The sequence below is a fragment of the Callithrix jacchus genome, chromosome 6 (assembly GCF_049354715.1).
Source record: "Callithrix jacchus isolate 240 chromosome 6, calJac240_pri, whole genome shotgun sequence".
In the NCBI taxonomy this organism is placed as follows: domain Eukaryota; kingdom Metazoa; phylum Chordata; class Mammalia; order Primates; family Cebidae; genus Callithrix; species Callithrix jacchus.
Genome location: NC_133507.1, coordinates 93,304,385 through 93,322,445, shown reverse-complemented (window position 1 = coordinate 93,322,445; position 18,061 = coordinate 93,304,385). Strand labels below are relative to the sequence as shown.

Sequence of the window (18,061 nt, the reverse complement as noted above, 5' to 3'; positions counted from 1 at the left end):
TTTAACCATTCTGTTTTTCTGATTGTTATATTTCTAATATTCATCTGAAGATCTTATTTTTTACAGCTGGCTAGTTTCACTAAAGATTGAACTAAACTTTTAACAGTTGTCAGTTTTCTGTTTGGAGCACAAAAAATTCTGATGGGTGAGAAACCTATTCTAAATACTAGTTTCTAATGCTGCCTTGTCTGTGGTAATGTAAGCCTCTATCTCAACTGAGTTCATGAAAAAAATTAGAAAAGTGGTGTACATTCATCTATTTAAGGTCTTAATTAGTTTGCAAGATTTTGATGAGAAAAATCTATTGCATGATTCTCCCCTAGTTCATCACTGCAAACTTTCAATGTAGTTATGTGGTTTGTTATCTTATTATACTTCTTCAATATAGTACAAAACTAGTCATTAGACCCCTGCCATGTTCTGCAAAATGGAATGGGAACAATTTAATAGCCAGGGAGTCAGGCATGGGAAAAGATATCAAAAATGCTTTTTAAAGAGAAACACTATGGTTATCCTTTGAGAATTACACAGTAAGTGATATTTGCCTGCCTTAAACTGTTCTGTTTTTGTAGATTTATTTTCCCCAGTACAAGAATTCTTAGATGTTGATAAACTCTACAAATTTTTCATAAATTCCAAAATGTACAGGATCCAAAGACAAAAACTGGCAATATCATGGTTGCTATAGCAGGCATAAGATTCAGACAAAAACAGAAGAGTTACCTACCAACTCAAGAAAAAAGACAGGCTCATCTTGATTTTTGCTAACTTTATTCAAAGTCAAGCTTCCTAGAGGCGTGAGCTGAAAAATGTGTTAGAGTGAAAATAGTTTGCCATGGTCTGTAACTTTCAATATGTTACTGTCACAATTATATTATCAAAACTATTAAGAGCAAATACTGTAAAAGCAAAAGATTGCTTATACCTTAAGTAGACTAAACATCTTTCCCTTAACTTCTCATTTACTCCTTCACTCAGAATTTATTGAAACCTACTATGTGGCTGATATTGTGCCAGATGTTAGCACAATTTTATAAAAGACAAGTCTCACCTTCATCATGGTGCATTATACTAAATTGATACCAAATAATGTTTTAGCCACAAGGTAATTTCCATTGCATCATACAAGTTGTCAGGAAGTTATAGCACTAGACTCTCAGTTGTTGCTTCAGTAAATATTCACTATGGGAAAATGTGCTTTAGAACTGTAGGTGAAAAGTAGTATTAGTGTTGTATACTAGTACACACTGATTGGAGAATTCACTCTATCCAAAATTATAACATTCTAGTTCCTAATACAGAAGTTTCAACTCTCTTTTTTCATGTGTGTACATCAAGCAATGTATTTTCTGTTCCTTCCTGAAAATTTGTCTTTTTAGATACAAACTAAATACAGCACCAAAACACAGTCTATAAAGGAAAAAGTAAATAAGATGACTGCAGCAAAATTAAAACCTTTTCTCTGCAGAAGACACTGTTAAGAAAACGAAAAGAAAAGCCACAGACTGTAAAAAGACATTTGCAAATCACATGTATGACAAATAATTTATTTCTAGAATATATAAGGAACTTCCAAAACTCAACAATAAAAAAAAAACCAGATTGGAAAACTCTTTACCAAAATATACAGATGGAAAATAAGCACATGAAAAGATGCATCATTGCAAATTAAAAATACAGTTTAATAACATTACACACCTATAAGAATGACAGCAATTCAACAAAGAACCAAAAGAAACTGGTTATACCAAGGGCTATTAAGGATGTAGAACTAGTAGAATAATGTAGAACTCTCATACATTGCTCATGGGAAGGCAAAAGAGTGAAGCCACTTTGGAGAACCGTTTGGCAGTTTCTTATAACATCTATACTTGCCATAGATTAAGCAATTTTACCTTTAATTATTTACCCAAGAGAAATAAAAACTTGTAGTCACACAAAATCTTGCTTAGCAGCTTTATTCACAACACTAAAACCTGGAAACAACCCAGAAGTCTTTAAGCAGGAGAATGGATAAACAAAATGTGCTACATCCATACAATGTAATGTTATTCAGCAACCCCCAAAAGAATGACGAATTCATAAAGACAGCAACATGGATGAACCTAAAATGCACTCTGCTATGTGAAAGAAGTAAGACCTCAAAGGATACAGACTGTATCATTTTATATATATGACATTCTGAGGGAGCAGGGAAGCAAAACTAGGGACAAGGCCATATCAGTGGTTCCCAGAAGTTAGGACTGGCATTGAAGGATTGACTACAGGGGACTCCACAAGGGAATATTTTTAGTGGTGGTAGAACTGTCCTGCCTCATGATTTTGGTGGTGTGTACAAGACTATGCATTTGCCAGAACTCATAGAATTATACAACTACAAAGAGTGAATTTTACTGTATGTACATCAAAAAGCTATTAGTGATGATAAATAATGGGAATAAAAACAAATGGGCAACTTTTTCTACTAAGAATCTTCATGAAGTTCATATTTTTTGACTTCGTTTTTTCATTTCAAGAAATCTATTCTTAGGAAAGTAATCAATGTTATGATCAAGAATATTTTTGTGGTGTTCTTTATCACAGAGAAATTGAAAACATCTTAATTGTGCAATTATAGTAAGGTAGTTAAATAAATTGCCATACATTTCCCATGTACAGACATTATAGTTATGTGTCTGAAGGTTAATTACAGAGATAAATGATTATTCTTTAGTGAAGTGTTACCAGTTTACTCTATTGACTTACCCTTTGATTATTCAAATATTTAAGAAACTTCTAGATAACTTGAAGTACGTTTTTCTTTTCTTTTTCTTTTTTTTTTTTTTTTTTTTTGACAGAGTCTGACTGTGTTGCCCAGGCTGGAGTGCAGTGGCACCATGTCAGCTCACTGCAACCTCCGTCTCCTGGGTTTAAGCGAGTCTCCTGCCTCAGCCTCCCAAGCAGCTGAGATAACAGGCACCCACCACCATGCCCGGCTAATTACTGTATTTTTTAGTAGAGATGGGATTTCATCATGTTGGCCAGGCTGGTCTTGAACCCTGACATCAGGTGATCCATCCACCCCAGCCTCTCAAAGTGCTGGGATTACAGGCATGAGCCACTGCGCCCAGCCACTTGATGTACTTTTTTAAAGGTATACCTCATATCAAAGCTAGTCCAGATTCTTTCCCGCAGAGCTAGCTAGATAACTAAAGGAAATGAGTAATATTATTTATGACTTTATAATCATTTCAGTTCCTCTTATGCATTTCTATCTAAGACCAAATTAGGACAGAGAAGAGAAATAGTATCTTTGATTCAAATTATTTTTCTATTTGGAATGTCATTTTCCCTCATTTTTACCAATAATAGACCACATTATATATAAATAGTGCTTGCAATTTTCTAAATATTATTTTTTATTACCTCTTTGATCCATTATCAGACCCAATAATATAATCAAAAGTGATAGTACTGCCCTTCCTTCCACTTATGGCAGGTATCTTAAGTCTAAATAAGCTTAATAATTTTCCAAGATCACATTTTGATAAGTGTCAGAAGCAGAACTGAAATCTAGATGTCCCAACTACTCATCAAATATTCTGTCCATTATAATGCACTGTTAATTTGCTCCAATATTTTCCTCTTGAAGAAGCATTTTCTACCTTGCAAAGGCCACTTATTAATTTCATTATTTTATTCTGGATTCATCTTTTGAAAATTATACAGAGCTTTTCTGTAAAACTCTCTTGAGAAACAAGGTTTCCACATTAAGTAGATGTCATCAGATCATATTTTGGGATGTTGTAATGTTACTTTTTCTTGTACCCCTTCATGGACAAGAATCCCTCCCCCTGTTGATTTCTGAGGCATGGACTGTCTCTGGAAAAACTGGGATAATTATACCTCAAATAAAAACATACAGAAAAGAGTCAGTGCCACAAAACAGAGCTCACATCAGAGGCAATAATTCCGAAAGTCAGTAATTCATATGCAAGAGCCTGGTGTATAAAGCAGTGCTTTGTAAATCCCACATCGCTCCTTTCAGGTAGCAAGGAGGAAGCCCAAAGGACTAGAGTGTAGAGTGTTAGCATAAGCCTGCATCCCACACTGCTGGCTTCCTGGATCAGAAAGAAGGAGCTGGGAGGATGTGGAGAAGATAGTAGATGGTGAGAGTTCTGGCTCCTCTCACCCTGCAGGTGATACTGGGCTGAGAAAATGACATCTATGGACATTTCAGATAGGTTAAAAGGAAACTGAAAGCAGAGAAAATGGTTCTCTGTATTTAAGCGGAGTGGGCCTGAGCTAGCTACTACCCACCCTCCAAACCAGGTCTCCCCAGGCCTGTTTATGATTTGGGGATGGTCCTGAAATTCCTGCATGCCCCTGTGTGGGCTGTGGAAATACTGACTGCACCAGGAAACTAGAAGTTGCTTGGAGTCAGGTTTAGGCAGCTGTAAAGTATGTGGACCAGAAGACAGGAAAACTGTGTCATGGACCCTAGAAATTGGCAGTGGCTGCAGGTGCACTTTCAAGACTAGGTAATAATACACAAAGACCAATTTGATGGAAGTAGCTCAGTTGGAGAACCAGCAAAATTCACACAACAGTGTCCATTATTGTTACATACATGTTTCTCTAACTCTTGGCTGCTGCACAGAGAAAATGAAAAAAGAGACGGAGGAGAAACATTGAAAACCTGAGATTGAGTTAACTCTGAAACATCAAGTTTTACCATCCAAGTGCTAAGTTACTGTAAATGGATACCTTCTTACCCTGTTCTCATTCACCCTGACTACCCAGCAAAAAGTCTTATCAACGCGTTGGCATCATTTTTAGAAACAAACAAAAAAGTGCTTTTTATGTATAGTTATAGTAATTCTCAAACTTTTTACACAAATATAAAATAGTAATTGCTTCCTCCTGTAATGTGTGAGTGGACCTTTCTTTCCCCTGCAATGTCCTTACCCAAATCTTATGTTGAATTTTTATCTCAAATGTTGGGAGGAGGGGCCTCGTGGGAGGTGACTGGATCATGGAGGCTGATATCCCTCTTGCTATTCTCTTGCCAGTGGGTACGTTCTCATGTGATCTGGTTGTTTAAAAGTATGCAGTATTCCCCCACCCTCTTCCTCCTGACTACCCAGCAAAAAGTAGTCAGGAGGCCCTGTGAGATGTACCTGCTTCCCCGTCTGCCATGATGTAAGTTTCCTGAAGCCTCTCCAGCCATGCTTCCTGTATACCCTGTGGAACCATGAGCCAATTAAACCTCTTTTCTTTATAAATTACCCAGGTAGTTCTTTATAACAGTGTAAGAATGAACTAACACAACCACTAAGACATGTTGTTAGATTTTTGTTAGATGTGTTGTTTTTGAGCAACTTCAGTTTGTTCCTAAATCATAGAGTCTGTTTCTAATGTTTCCTGTCTCCTTTCAACGTGACACATAGTACTGTATTCATGTGCTAAAATTGTGATCATACTTACACTTTGCTGACTTTCCACTGGACTGAGCCTTCTGTAGCCAGGTACATAAATTGTCCTGAGAGAATAGAATGCTTGAGTATCAGTAGAGCATCATGATTAAGAAACATACTCTGGAGCTAGGTTTTCCATGTCCAAATTCAAACTGTACCATTTACTTGTGTTTGTTCCTACACAGAATATTTAACTTATCCAAGGCACAGTGCCTGTATTTAAAAAGATAGTTCCCACCTAAGACTGTTGTGAAGTTAAATGAATTACTATGGGTAATTTACTTGGAGCAGAAAGTGACATCTATTAAGTGCTATACATGTGTTTACTGATATTAATGCTTTGAGGTTGAAATAAGCTAATACTCATAGAATATAACAGTATGTTTCTGGGTACATCTGAGGTGATCAGATTGTTAGCTACCATTTTTATATTATTGTATGTTGAAGAACTTTGTATAGCTACTCAGTTAGGCTTCTGAAACAAACAGCTCACCTGCCATGTGGATGCAATTTTAGCTAACTCCTGGCCTTTGTGATCATGTTTATTTGGAAATATTGTTTATTATTATTTATTTTTTTATTGCTATTATTTCTTGTCTAAAGTATTTTCTTTTTAATGTCTCTTTGGATTTTTCTCCCATGTTCACTTTAGCCTTTGCTCTTATGTTCTCTTTCTTTACCTGTATCGGCTCTCAGAGCTTCACTGGTTTTCACTCTGTGAGCATCTTTATTATATTTTTTGCCTGTGTTTGTGTAATTTAGCTCATCATACATTGTACAGTTTTTGTTGAATGTCCCTACTTTAGTCTGTACTTATGTGGCCTTATATTCTGTCACTTCCTCCCATCCCTTCATTCTGAACTCTCTTTCATCTGCTTATCTTTTTTATGTTTGAAAAGCATTGTTCAATTCCACCCCATGACACGATGCAGTTCCAAAATAACCAAGGTGCTTACTCTTCTGGGCTTGCTCCCCCAGTGCTAGATTTACTGATGAGCTGACGATGAATTATGCAGAGTCCCTTATTCATGGTTTGGTATTATCTAAAAGTAACGGTAAAGAGAAAGATACATGTGAGATATGAACCAGAAAGCAACACAACTTATAATGGGTAAGAACTGAGCTTATTACATGTTGCAGATCTGGTTTCCAAACCCAGCTCAGACACTGGCTGTGTAAGACAAAAACTTTGAGCAAGGTTTTTAACTTCTGCATGCCTCAGGAGTAATAATAGTGCAAAAATAATATTAATATGAATTTTTAGTGAAATACTGCATGTGATATGGTTATCCAGAATTTAGTCCACTCTAAGCTTTCCCAAGTATCAGATGCTATTGTTATTTTATTGCAGTTGTTGTTGTTTTTGTTATTATTATTATAATATTTGACATCAAGTGTCTTTATGTATCTTTCTATATGTGTAAGCTAAATAGACAAATATGCTTCCAATTCTGAAATTATCAAGCAGGGACATGAATCCTGTTGTTGGCAATATTAGGATGTTGTAAATAGCTTCTGTTTTGCCCTTAGCTTTTGTTTCATATTTTATTGGTTTTGAATATAAACATTTTCTTAGCTGATTAAGGTCTCAATCTAGATATGGCCAGGGGCAACTTGCTTTTGAGGACATAACATTTAGATTTAAAAAATGGAATTAAATGCATATGAGTTCCACTAAATTTGCTACGTACTGTCTGTTGATATCTTACTCAGCTGTGGGCAAGCATTTAATCAAGGTTTATTGGCATTATTTTCTTAGATTTAAATAGGACATAAAATTTTACGACATGTAGAGTATTTTTGATAACTGTTTCATTATTTTCCATAGTGTAATAGCATACAAGAGGAAATATCAATAAAGTACCCAGTATGCATTATTTTTGGATGAGTAAGGTAGTTTGAAGTTTGTATCATAACAAAATGTTGGTCTACTTTTCAAATTATACTGTGGATTCTTGGTTGTCTAGTTTTTTTTTTTTTCCTTTATCTTTCTGTTTTGTTCATATCTTTATTTTTTCTTTTCTCTCTTGACACCTGTACTCTAGGGTCAGAAACTAAGAATTATAGACTATGCTGTTTGTTTATTTTTATAAAATATACACGCTATTTATATTTTAATTGGTATGTACATTTGAACTGAAAGAATAAACCTTCTTAAATGATCTTGAGTATATTTATATGTTAAGAATCTTTGTCATGTTCAAGTGCTTTTGATTCTGCCGGGAATAGGCAGGTATTAGAAGAGTAGTGTGAACTGTAGCCAGGTTCTATTCATGTGGCTATCTATGCCATAGGCCCCAGAATCACTGGCAAGCAAAACTGAGTGATAAATGTGACTCCAGAATTCTACTCCTAGGTATATAGCCAAAATAATTAGAAACAGGTATTCAAACAGGTGTCTGCACATGCATATTCATAGCAGTAGTATTCACAATAACCAAAATATAAGACCAGCTCAAACGTCCATCAACAGATGAATAAACAAATTTCAGTATATACATACAATGGAATATTGTCCATTCATAAAATGGAATGAAGTTCTGAAACATGCTGTAAAGTGATTGTGCCACCAAAATACTATTCTAAAGGAGACATATGTAAAAGATCACAAATGGTATGTTTTAATTTATATAAAATATTCAGAATAGATAAATCCATAGAGACACACACAAAGAATGTAAATTGGCAGTTTCCAGAGGCTGCGGGGAAGAGGTAACAGAGAGAAACTGCTCAATGCATATGGAACTTTACTTTGGAGTGATTAAAATATTTTGTTACCATTGAGGATGTGCTAAATGCCACTGAAGTGTTTTCTTTAAAATAGTTAATTTTATGTTATGTGAATTTCATTATATTAAATTATTTTTAAAATCTCAAGTCACATGGTCAAAGCAGCACCATGTTTCATTTTCCCAGAATCATAACTGGTTTAAATAAGTCTACTCCACGAGGAGAGAACAGGGAGTTTGCTATTATTGATCCCAGGGAGCCTGGTGAGTGCTGGGAGTAATTTTATAGAGTCTTTTTGAAAGATGAATTCAATTTCCCTCTTAAATATATTCAATTTTATTATGACATTAGATTATCTGAGCTTGTGAAAATCACTTTTAATGGCTAAGCTTCGGAACTATGTGGGGCTTTATTTTCCATGCTTGCCTGAGATTTCCGTGGTCTCATTGATCCATCCAAGAAAATAAAAACAGGAAAGCATAAATGTTCCTCTTTTGAGATGGATTCTCTCTGTACAATGGGAAGATAATTATACCTATGTATATGAGCAGATGAGGTTATTTAGGCTCAAGTGCTTTATTTTTGGCTCTTAAATGGTTTAGATTAGCCAACCATGTCAATAAAAAGATCTGTATAATTATAAAGGTTTTAATATTTTATGTAAACCAATCTATGAAACTGTTGATAGTTGTTTGTACACAAATATGAATAGTAAAGCCAAGTGCTTTTCATGACTGTGACATAAATATCTAGATTTCAGATCAAGACCATTTGTTTTTTTGTGGTATATGTCTTTGCAAAGACATTTTTTAAGGTTCCTGTGTAATGAGGGATCACCATGTGTTAGACACCTTGATATATGTGTTAAATAAATGATTCCTCATGTTATTATTTTATTCCTACAAATGAAATAATTGAGGTTCAAAAATATTAAGTTATATCCTTAAGCAAGTAAATGTTGGTAGCTACAATTCACCTTAATACACTTAATTGAGTCTGGCTAGACACATTTCAGCTGAGACCTCATTGTGCTGCTTTTTTTCTTGCACAATTTCTTTTAAAGTAGCTCCCACGGGAATTACAGGATGCTTATGACTATTAGTTTGACTTCCCTAAGGTTCTGATCTGTTTGTTCACTTTTCTGAATTAGCCTATATAGGCAAACTATCAAAAGGTTGCTGTTGGTGGGAGTATTGACATTAAAGTGTACTGAGGGAATAGGCATATCAGCTTATAAAAAAGCTGAGATTTTAAAAAGTATTTGAGTACCTAAAGTGAATATTGAGAATACTGAATGTGACAACAGGGAGGATGGTAAATTTGAGTCATGGGAATTTAGGGAAGGCAGAAATATAATAAAACTTATGTATCAGTCTAGATCATTTGGAATTTGATGCCAAATAACTCCTCCAAGATAGGCTTTCTCTTTTCATCATGCACCTTCAGTATTAGCTATCTTCCAGACACCTTGTTTTTTCCTACCTAACCTTTGCTGACTCTTCCAATGCCTGAAATACCCTAAATCCTCGCCACAAGTTTTCAGCCTTTTTATTTCCCCTTATTGGAGGGGCCTGTGACAATCCCCTGAATCACTAAAGTATTTTATGTTTGAATCACACAGCTGCAACTTGACATGCACTTGGCTTTGCTTTTATGTGTTAATAGCTCATCTCCATCATTAATCATGAGCTCTAGAAAGATAAGTAATGGTAAGCACATCTATTTCTATCCCATAATGTGTCTTGGACATAGTATGTACTCATCATATAGTAGTTGACAATTTTATAATTCTTTAGAGTTTTCTCAAAGCATACTCATAAAAGTGCCATTTCTGAAAGAGAGAGAAGCTCTTCAAAAAGTATGGCCCTTGTTCAAATAAGGATGAAAAGCACTATATCTCATTTCCCTTCTAGGAAATTTACAATATATACTGGCATTTTTAATACTGAGAAATTTTTCAATAATGAGACCAATGTTACCACTTTTAATCCAACACTTCCCACCTTTCTGTTTACTGTTATTTGTGAAACCCCTACCTTGTTCAAAATGTTTATTGTAAGACATAGCTTTAAAGTATTTTGTATACAGACTATGTTAGTAGGAGTCACAAGTGTGGAAATCAAATTTTGATTAGATGTAGTTTGGGCATTTTGTTTCTGCCTGCTTCTATACTTGGTAAAGTGCTGTTTGGATGTGTGTGTATGTGTGTGTGTGTTACACATGGTATGGACTCAATCTGGAAATAGATTGAGACTAAAGAGAGAATTATTGGAATTAGTTTTTCAGCTTGATTATCTGCTAGAACCTCTATTACTTCACATCATATGCTTGAAAAGCTTTATTTGTACCTCAAGGGCAATGAGCCTGGCCTCATTTACAAATATAAATGCAGATATTAGCTGTGTCCTATCTTCTCTTTCAGGCAGTCTTGCTGACTGTCAGCTTTTTATTTACTTCCTAAGAAGAATATTCATCTCCTTGGAATTAGACACAGCATGGTTAATGGGAGAAGCAGAAGTTTTAGAGTCAGAGAGTTTGGATTTGCTCCCCAGCTAAGGCCGGTGTAAGCATGACCAAGCTTTCCTTTCTAAGCCTCTGCTCTGAGCCCTCACCTAAGAGATGAGATGGATCACACCTGCAATTCATAGTTTCTCCTGAGGACTCAATATCATATGCAAAGCCTGAGTGATATATGCAAAACACAGTGCCTTGCACAAGGAGATGTTCAATAAATACTAGTCCCCTTCACATTTATTTTTTTGTTCCAGCTAGATCATGACAAGAGAATTTCAAAGCCATAAAGTCACACAAACAAAACTGCCTCTCTCCTATAGTTGCCATTTCACATTTTATGTTCTTATTTCAAACAATAAATGATATCACTATTCTTTGTGTCCTCTGTTTTTATGAGGAGACTGTGAATGGGGAGAATAGTGAGAGTTATTATCTATAAAAGAGGAATATTTGAATTCTAGTAATCGCAAATAAATAACCTGAGAGTTTTAAGAAGCTATTGTAGTCATTTGAGATATTTTTTCATTACTTAGAAATTATCCCTTTAGTCCTAACATCTGTTAATTATAAAACTCTATTATTTTATAGTTTCTGAAAAAATCATTTTCTATGATATGGTATCAAAGGATTGTAAATAGTATTTATAGAAAGGCACTGAGACAATAGCAAAAGTGGAGATCCTTGCTACCTGGTGTGTTTTGTGCCATATTTTTGAGTATAGATATTTTTGGTTTATCAATGCATTAGATTATTCAACGGGGGATTGTAAATATTATTAGGGAGAACTTCAGAATGGCCATCAACTTCGTCAACATGTTACATAATTTTAGCCACAGATCCATTTTCATTTTAGTTTTGGGTAATTTACCACTATGAAAAAGGAGAAGAAAAGAGTCATTGTGTGATAATCTTGCATAAGGTTGCATATTTGGAGGTGAAAATACCCAAAAGAAAATTAAAATGATAATTTTTTTTAATTTAGTAGATTAGAATGTTCAACATAAATTGTGGTTTCAGGTGAACGGATACCTCTGACTTCTACTTTGAAGAGAAGTATATACTTGTTATATATGTTTGTCCATAACACATTTGCCACATCCATCTTCAGCCATCCATGGCTAAATTGTTTCTGAAAGTCAGCTTTGTCCTTAGGAAGTACTACAAATGGGAGTTCTGCTGTAGTATCTACCTTTCTAAATGCCAGATTATATCCTAGCAGTTTTTGTCTGATGTAAATATTATGAATGGCTGAAGAAAGTATCATTTTTTTCTTGTACTTTAAACTGCAGTAATAGATAAAGCAATGAGCCTAACTGTTCCTTGGACTGGACTTGATTATGCATTAATCACCAACTGTCTTTATCTGGTTGATTGTAGGAGAAGATGTATCAGGAAGTCTTTGCCCATTACCTCCTCCTCCTGAGAGGAAGGCTTGTGAAATTCCCTGCCGAATGGACTGTGTGGTGAGCGAGTGGACAGAGTGGTCATCCTGTTCCCAGTCCTGCTCAAATAAAAACTCAGATGGGAAACAGACCAGGTCAAGAACTATCCTGGCATTGGCTGGGGAAGGTGAGTAACAGAAAAGGTTTTCACCCGAGATTCATTAGCTCAATTATTATTTTTCCTCATTGGTGAGAGAGAAGTTTATATGGAGGAAGTAGTCACACATAGATGATATCTCTGTTCCTTGGATCCAAATTTACAGTTTCATTTCCATCCATGTTTTTGCTTTGATCCTCTAGTTTAACTCTGTTGAGTTCACCTATTTACATGAACTGCTTTACCACACACCTGTGTATGGGCCATGGCAATAAGATGGATGTTATTTTGCAATACCCTTCTTAGACAAGGAAACAGTTTGGTTGACACACATCCAAATTGAAGAGAGCTCGTGCAGTCAGGAATATAATTAGACTATGTTTAGTAAAAAAGAGCTGCAAATTAAGAATCAGGAGACATGGCTTCTCAACTGGGAACTGCCACTAACATCTGCAGACTACCTGATTCCTGCATGCTGGTATTCTGTTCTGTCATGCCAGCATTCTGCAGGAGGGGGGCACAGCATGAAGGCTGTGAAAATGGCTTTGAAGAAGCTAAAAAGTGCTATGAGAATATAAGCAGGTGACATCTAGAACAAATTAGAGGAGCAGCTGTTCCTGTAATTTATGGTGATGATCTCTGTCCCCAGCACACGTGATTTCTTTCATCCCCTCCCTTGGCTTTTTCTGCCCTTGGCTCGGTTAGAACAGCAGGACAGTATGGCCACTGGCTGTGAGGAACTACTTTTTAAGTAAGTTTCTGTTCTTTGATCCTGAGAAATGGGGTCAGGGTCAAGATAAATGAAGATTTTCATATTCTTAAAGTGAAGTTGCTTCCCTCTCTTTTCTTTTATGTTTCTGTAAGCGGTGAATGGGAGTCAGTAGTATTTAATGGTAAAAAAAAAAAAAAATCAAGAACAACAAAACCAAGGTCACAAATCTTGAACATTTGGCCTACTGTATAAACCATTAATATGTAGAAGAGTAGGAAAAGATTGATACTTTAGATAAATACCACTTTGTATGTGGATAAAAAATGTGACAAAAGGACAATAATGAAATTGGATTGTCTGACTCATTCAAGAGTCTATGGATGCACATATGTCTGGACTTCCTGCCAGGGGATAGCACATTGTCCGGTATTATTTCAGAGTTTAAGGAGAGACTCTCTTCTCCAACCTTTAACACATATTTCTGTATTTCTCAAATTACAGTGAAATGTACTGCTTGATGGAGGATGAGTGTCTTAAAATGGTTTTCTTAGAAAACTAACGCCTCTCTTAGGAAAGGAAGACCATGCTGCATAAGTTTGTGTGTGTGTATATGTTCCAGATAATATCACTTTGAGACCATAGACTGTTCTAACTAATACATGAAGCATAAAAATATTTTTTGAAAAGCAAGTTTCTTTGGAGTTTATCTCAGAGATACATGCAGCAGTGGTGGGCAATAGAGTGAATTCATTTTATAATCACATTGAAGTGGACTGCTGCTTGTTACTTAGTGGAAAAGAGTGCACTATATTATCCTCAGGGGTTGCTCAGGACACAATTCCCTGTTCTTAGATGGGGAAGAATGGCACAGTGGCTCAGGTCTTTGGAAGGCTGTGTCAGCAAAGCCGTCTCTCTAGACCATTAAAACAGCAGAAATAAAAAAAACAAGAACAACATCAGCAACAACTATGTATTGTCTTTTGTTCTTATTTTTGTCAGGTGGAAAGCCATGTCCCCCTAGTCAGGCCCTCCAAGAGCATCGTTTGTGTAATGACCATTCCTGTATGCAGCTTCACTGGGAGACGTCACCTTGGGGTCCTTGTTCTGAGGACACATTGGTAACTGCCCTTAATGCAACCATTGGCTGGAATGGAGAAGCTACGTGTGGTGTAGGCATTCAGACTCGGAGGGTCTTCTGTGTCAAGAGTCATGTGGGACAAGTGATGACCAAAAGGTATTATTAGTCTGTTACTGAAAACACATTTATTTCATGTTGAGTATTTTTAGTTGAAAGCATTTATCAAGAAATAGATATTTCTGGGTCTCTAATAGAGTAAGAGGGTTTTTTGTTGCTGTTTGACTGTTAAAGATTAAAACATGAGCCTCAAACAAAATGCAGTTATGATATGTATCACTGGTGCATTTATAATATGTAGTAATATATCAGATCATGGATAAAAATGAATAGTGTCCACAAACATTGCATACATTTGAAGAATCAAACAAATTTTCTAGAGCTGATCTCAGTATTTTTTACTCTTCTCAAATCACATAAAGACCAGGTCAACATAATGGTAGATTCTGTGCTTTGAATTATAGTGTTGTGTCTTACACTTCTTCCGATCTGCAGATCTTCCCTGCAGTGAGTAGATACAGCCATACAGCCATTCTAATTAGAATAATGAATCCATGCCCTTAAGTAGCTTACAACCTCATGCATGTTATACTGTCTGTACATGGGAATATAAAATTTTTTAAAGACAGTAGGAAAACATGGGCTTGGAAACTAGGATATAGATATCAGAAGGATCAAGAACAATTGCAAATGATAGGAGGAAAAAAAATAATTGATTAAAGAACTGGCTGTGGGAGTTTTATCACTAGATCAAATGCGGAGATATATGTTTTCCTCAAGTCCCTGTGGGAAGGCTGCTGAAGAAGAAAACAGAAGGGCCCTGTGCCTTCTAGAGAGACTGTGTGACTGGTTTGTCTGGAGAGATTCCCAGTGGCCGTATTTGGAGACCTCACTCTAGGAACAGGGTATGGGCCACTAAGATGAGCTGGTGCCAGCTTTGGTCTAGTGTCATAAGCTAGGCAACAGAGAGTGCTTCCCCAGGAATTTTCAGGCTGGGAGAATGAAATTCACTTTTTTCTGTTTATGATACTATAAGCATATGAGCTGAGAGTTGCTACAGACAGAGTCAGGTCTGGTGGAAAAAGCAAAAGGAGAGATTCATGCTGACCCTCAGAAAGAAACATATGCAGTTGGAATAAATCCTGGCAGTACTGAATGCTGTGGTCCTGTCTCTACTGACTACACCCTGCCCTCCATGGCAAAGTATGAAAATGCATTCAGTGTTCTGCCTAATTCAATTTAACGTGTTTCTCTCATGGCAATGGAAACACTGAATAGTTTCATCTGGGGAACCATGGTGAAGGGCTCTGAGCCTGATCCACACTGTCATGGAAGCCACTTTGGCCATGTGTAAGGCAAGTCATACAAGCTCCATTAAGGGAAATGAACTATTTATGGCAAATGGAGTGCAGACCGGCCAGACACTGCCCAGAGCTGGTCTTATAGCATCTGATGAGTGGATGGTTTTGCAAATACACATGGAGACATGTATTTGCAAGTCATGCTGTGACTTGAATGGGAGCATAGCCTGGAACATCTCACCTTTCCCTCTTCCTAAATGTGGCTCCCAGAGTGCTGGGATAGGTGTTATTTCTTGTTGCAGCCCTAGTTTAATATTTTTTGGCAGGTGGTTAGTATGAACATTTCTGGAATTTATGAATGAACTAAAGCTATATATGATATATGTGATATGAGTGATCATGTTTGACAGGGATTGAATATGAAGATCAAGGGAAACTGATGTTTATCTTTTGTTCCAAGGAAAACATATTTAATCTCCCGTAATAAATTTTGTTAAAGGGGGCTATCATGAAAAGTAATGAAGGTGTCTTACATATGACCTGCTCTTTTTAGCTCATAAATATTGTTTTTGCTCTAGAACCTAACTCTATATTGGCAGCAGTGTTTTTGGAAATGGCAACTTGTATCAGTTGTATTTTTCAGTTTACCTGGTAGCCATATCACCAGATGGATTGGTTGGACCAATGAATCAATGGAAGTTATAGACAAATATAGACAATAACATTTAACATCACCTGCTTCAGGTGAAAATCTAAGTCATGAGGTTATGGTAAAATTCTGAAAGTTTTATAAAAGAGTTATGCAGACATGAGAACTCCTTTTATCTGAGAAGGATTGAAGCCTAGATAATGTTTATTTTTATGACCTAAATTTTCAACTGCTTAAGAAAAGATGCATGAAAGATTAGGATGAATATACCAATAAAAATAAGTATGGCTTAGATGTAGGACCAACCCTACCTAAAATGCAGCAAACCATTATTCTTTATAATGATGAAGTGATGAAAATTTTAGCATGCCTGAAGCCTGATCTCCCTTCCACAGAGCTTTTCATCTTTGAGCCACCATGACAGGAAAAAATCTACTGGATATGAATGTAACATGTTTATTTTTTAGCAAAGGGGGCATTAGAATTGAGACTGATACCTATTCAATATATTATTATCATATTTTAAAGGGTTATTTGGATGAAAAAGTTGAGTTATATGTTCCAATCAGCATCTATTTCTTCTTGTATCATCATTATTACTTTAAATAACAGTTTTGTGAAGGTTTCTGGGCACATCAGCTTACTCAAAATGTTAAGGATGATTTGAGAAAAAAAATCACAGGAACAGAAGTTTATGGTTTAAAACATAATTCATAAACTAATATGCATTTGTTTGAAAATGTACATAAGTGAGATTAAAATAGTATTATTACAGTAAATCAGCTCCAGTTTTGCTGTGGTTTACCAACACAGAAAAATCAATTGCACAGATGTTTTCCCCAACATACACACACAGATATAAAGACATTGCTAATTACTTTCTGTACTGTTAATGAGGCTGGAGACTTAACAACCTAGTTTTAATTCTTACGGTATGTCTCCAAATAGTCCTGTTAAACATGAGCAGCCTGCGTTGACTTTAATGAAATTAATTAAAATTCTTGAGGTTAATGAGATTAATTGAGCTAAGAAAATAATACCTACTGTCCAGCAAATCACCCAGGGAGATTATCAGCAATATAAGTATCCTTTGCTATGCCTCCGGAAATATACTTTTGCTCTTTTCACATGAAAGTCATTGCAGTAGGAAAAGATACCCTGTCATATATGAAATCTTTGGGATGAGGATAGAGAAATGAAAAGGAAGAAGAAAATATCCTAGAGAAAGAGTGGCCTTCAGAAAACATAGAAGGAAGCATGTCTTGTGGAATGTGTGGGTCAAAATAATGTGTTATATCTTTAAACCCACTGCACAGAGAGGCATAGAGTTTCTTGCAAGTTCTTGTGTCCCTGAGTTGGTGTTTTGGTTTCCATGTAATTGTACCAGTGAGACTGTTACCATTGTATGAGTAATAGAACTGATCATATCAGAAAGTGAAAACTAACTAGGGCACAACTGAACCAGAGAGAGAGCTTATTGGTATCTTCCTGAAGTTGTGTTTGGTTTTGTTTTACTATTTAAGGCTTTTCTTTCCCCAGTGGCAGTGTACAAAAAATAATAATAATAAAGATTGAAAACATATTTCCCAAAGCCTTTCAAAGTTTCTGATAAGGTACTTTCTGCCTTTAATGTGAAAACAACTGGCATTTTGTGAGATATAGTAATAAATAGCTCTATTTAAACATTTAATGTTTAAAAATATTGGCAGGTTTCTCCCATCTAGCTGAGTGAGATGAATATGTCAGTTCCTGGGTCAGATGACTAATCATGGAGGCATGGCTAAAAAAAATTAAAATTAAAATTAAAAAAAGAGGCAGGTCTTTGTAGCTCAATTTGATGCATTTCAGCACAGTGTGTAAAAGAAGCTAAAGCCTCCAATATGGCCAAGAAACAAGAGTTGTAGAACATTCCAGTGCAAGTCCAGGAAAACATATTTATTGAAATGGAATTCATTCCCTTCTATGGAGAGCGTTGCTGATCCAGAATCAGAGTATTACATGAAAGCAGGAAGTTAAATTTTGACA

The 18,061-nt window shown here is 35.9% G+C and overlaps 1 protein-coding gene across 5 annotated transcripts in view; it reads left to right on the top strand.

The window, feature by feature from the left end:
• THSD7B (thrombospondin type 1 domain containing 7B) overlaps positions 1–18,061 on the top strand; it is an 873,835-nt gene that overhangs the window by 437,406 nt on the left and 418,368 nt on the right. For all 5 annotated transcript variants that reach the window (XM_008998957.6, XM_035305018.3, XM_054257669.2 and 2 more), the window contains exons 8-9: positions 12,078–12,269; positions 13,951–14,185. In XM_008998957.6, the coding sequence (XP_008997205.4) occupies positions 12,078–12,269; positions 13,951–14,185 (427 nt within the window). The remainder of the gene's footprint in view (positions 1–12,077; positions 12,270–13,950; positions 14,186–18,061) is intronic.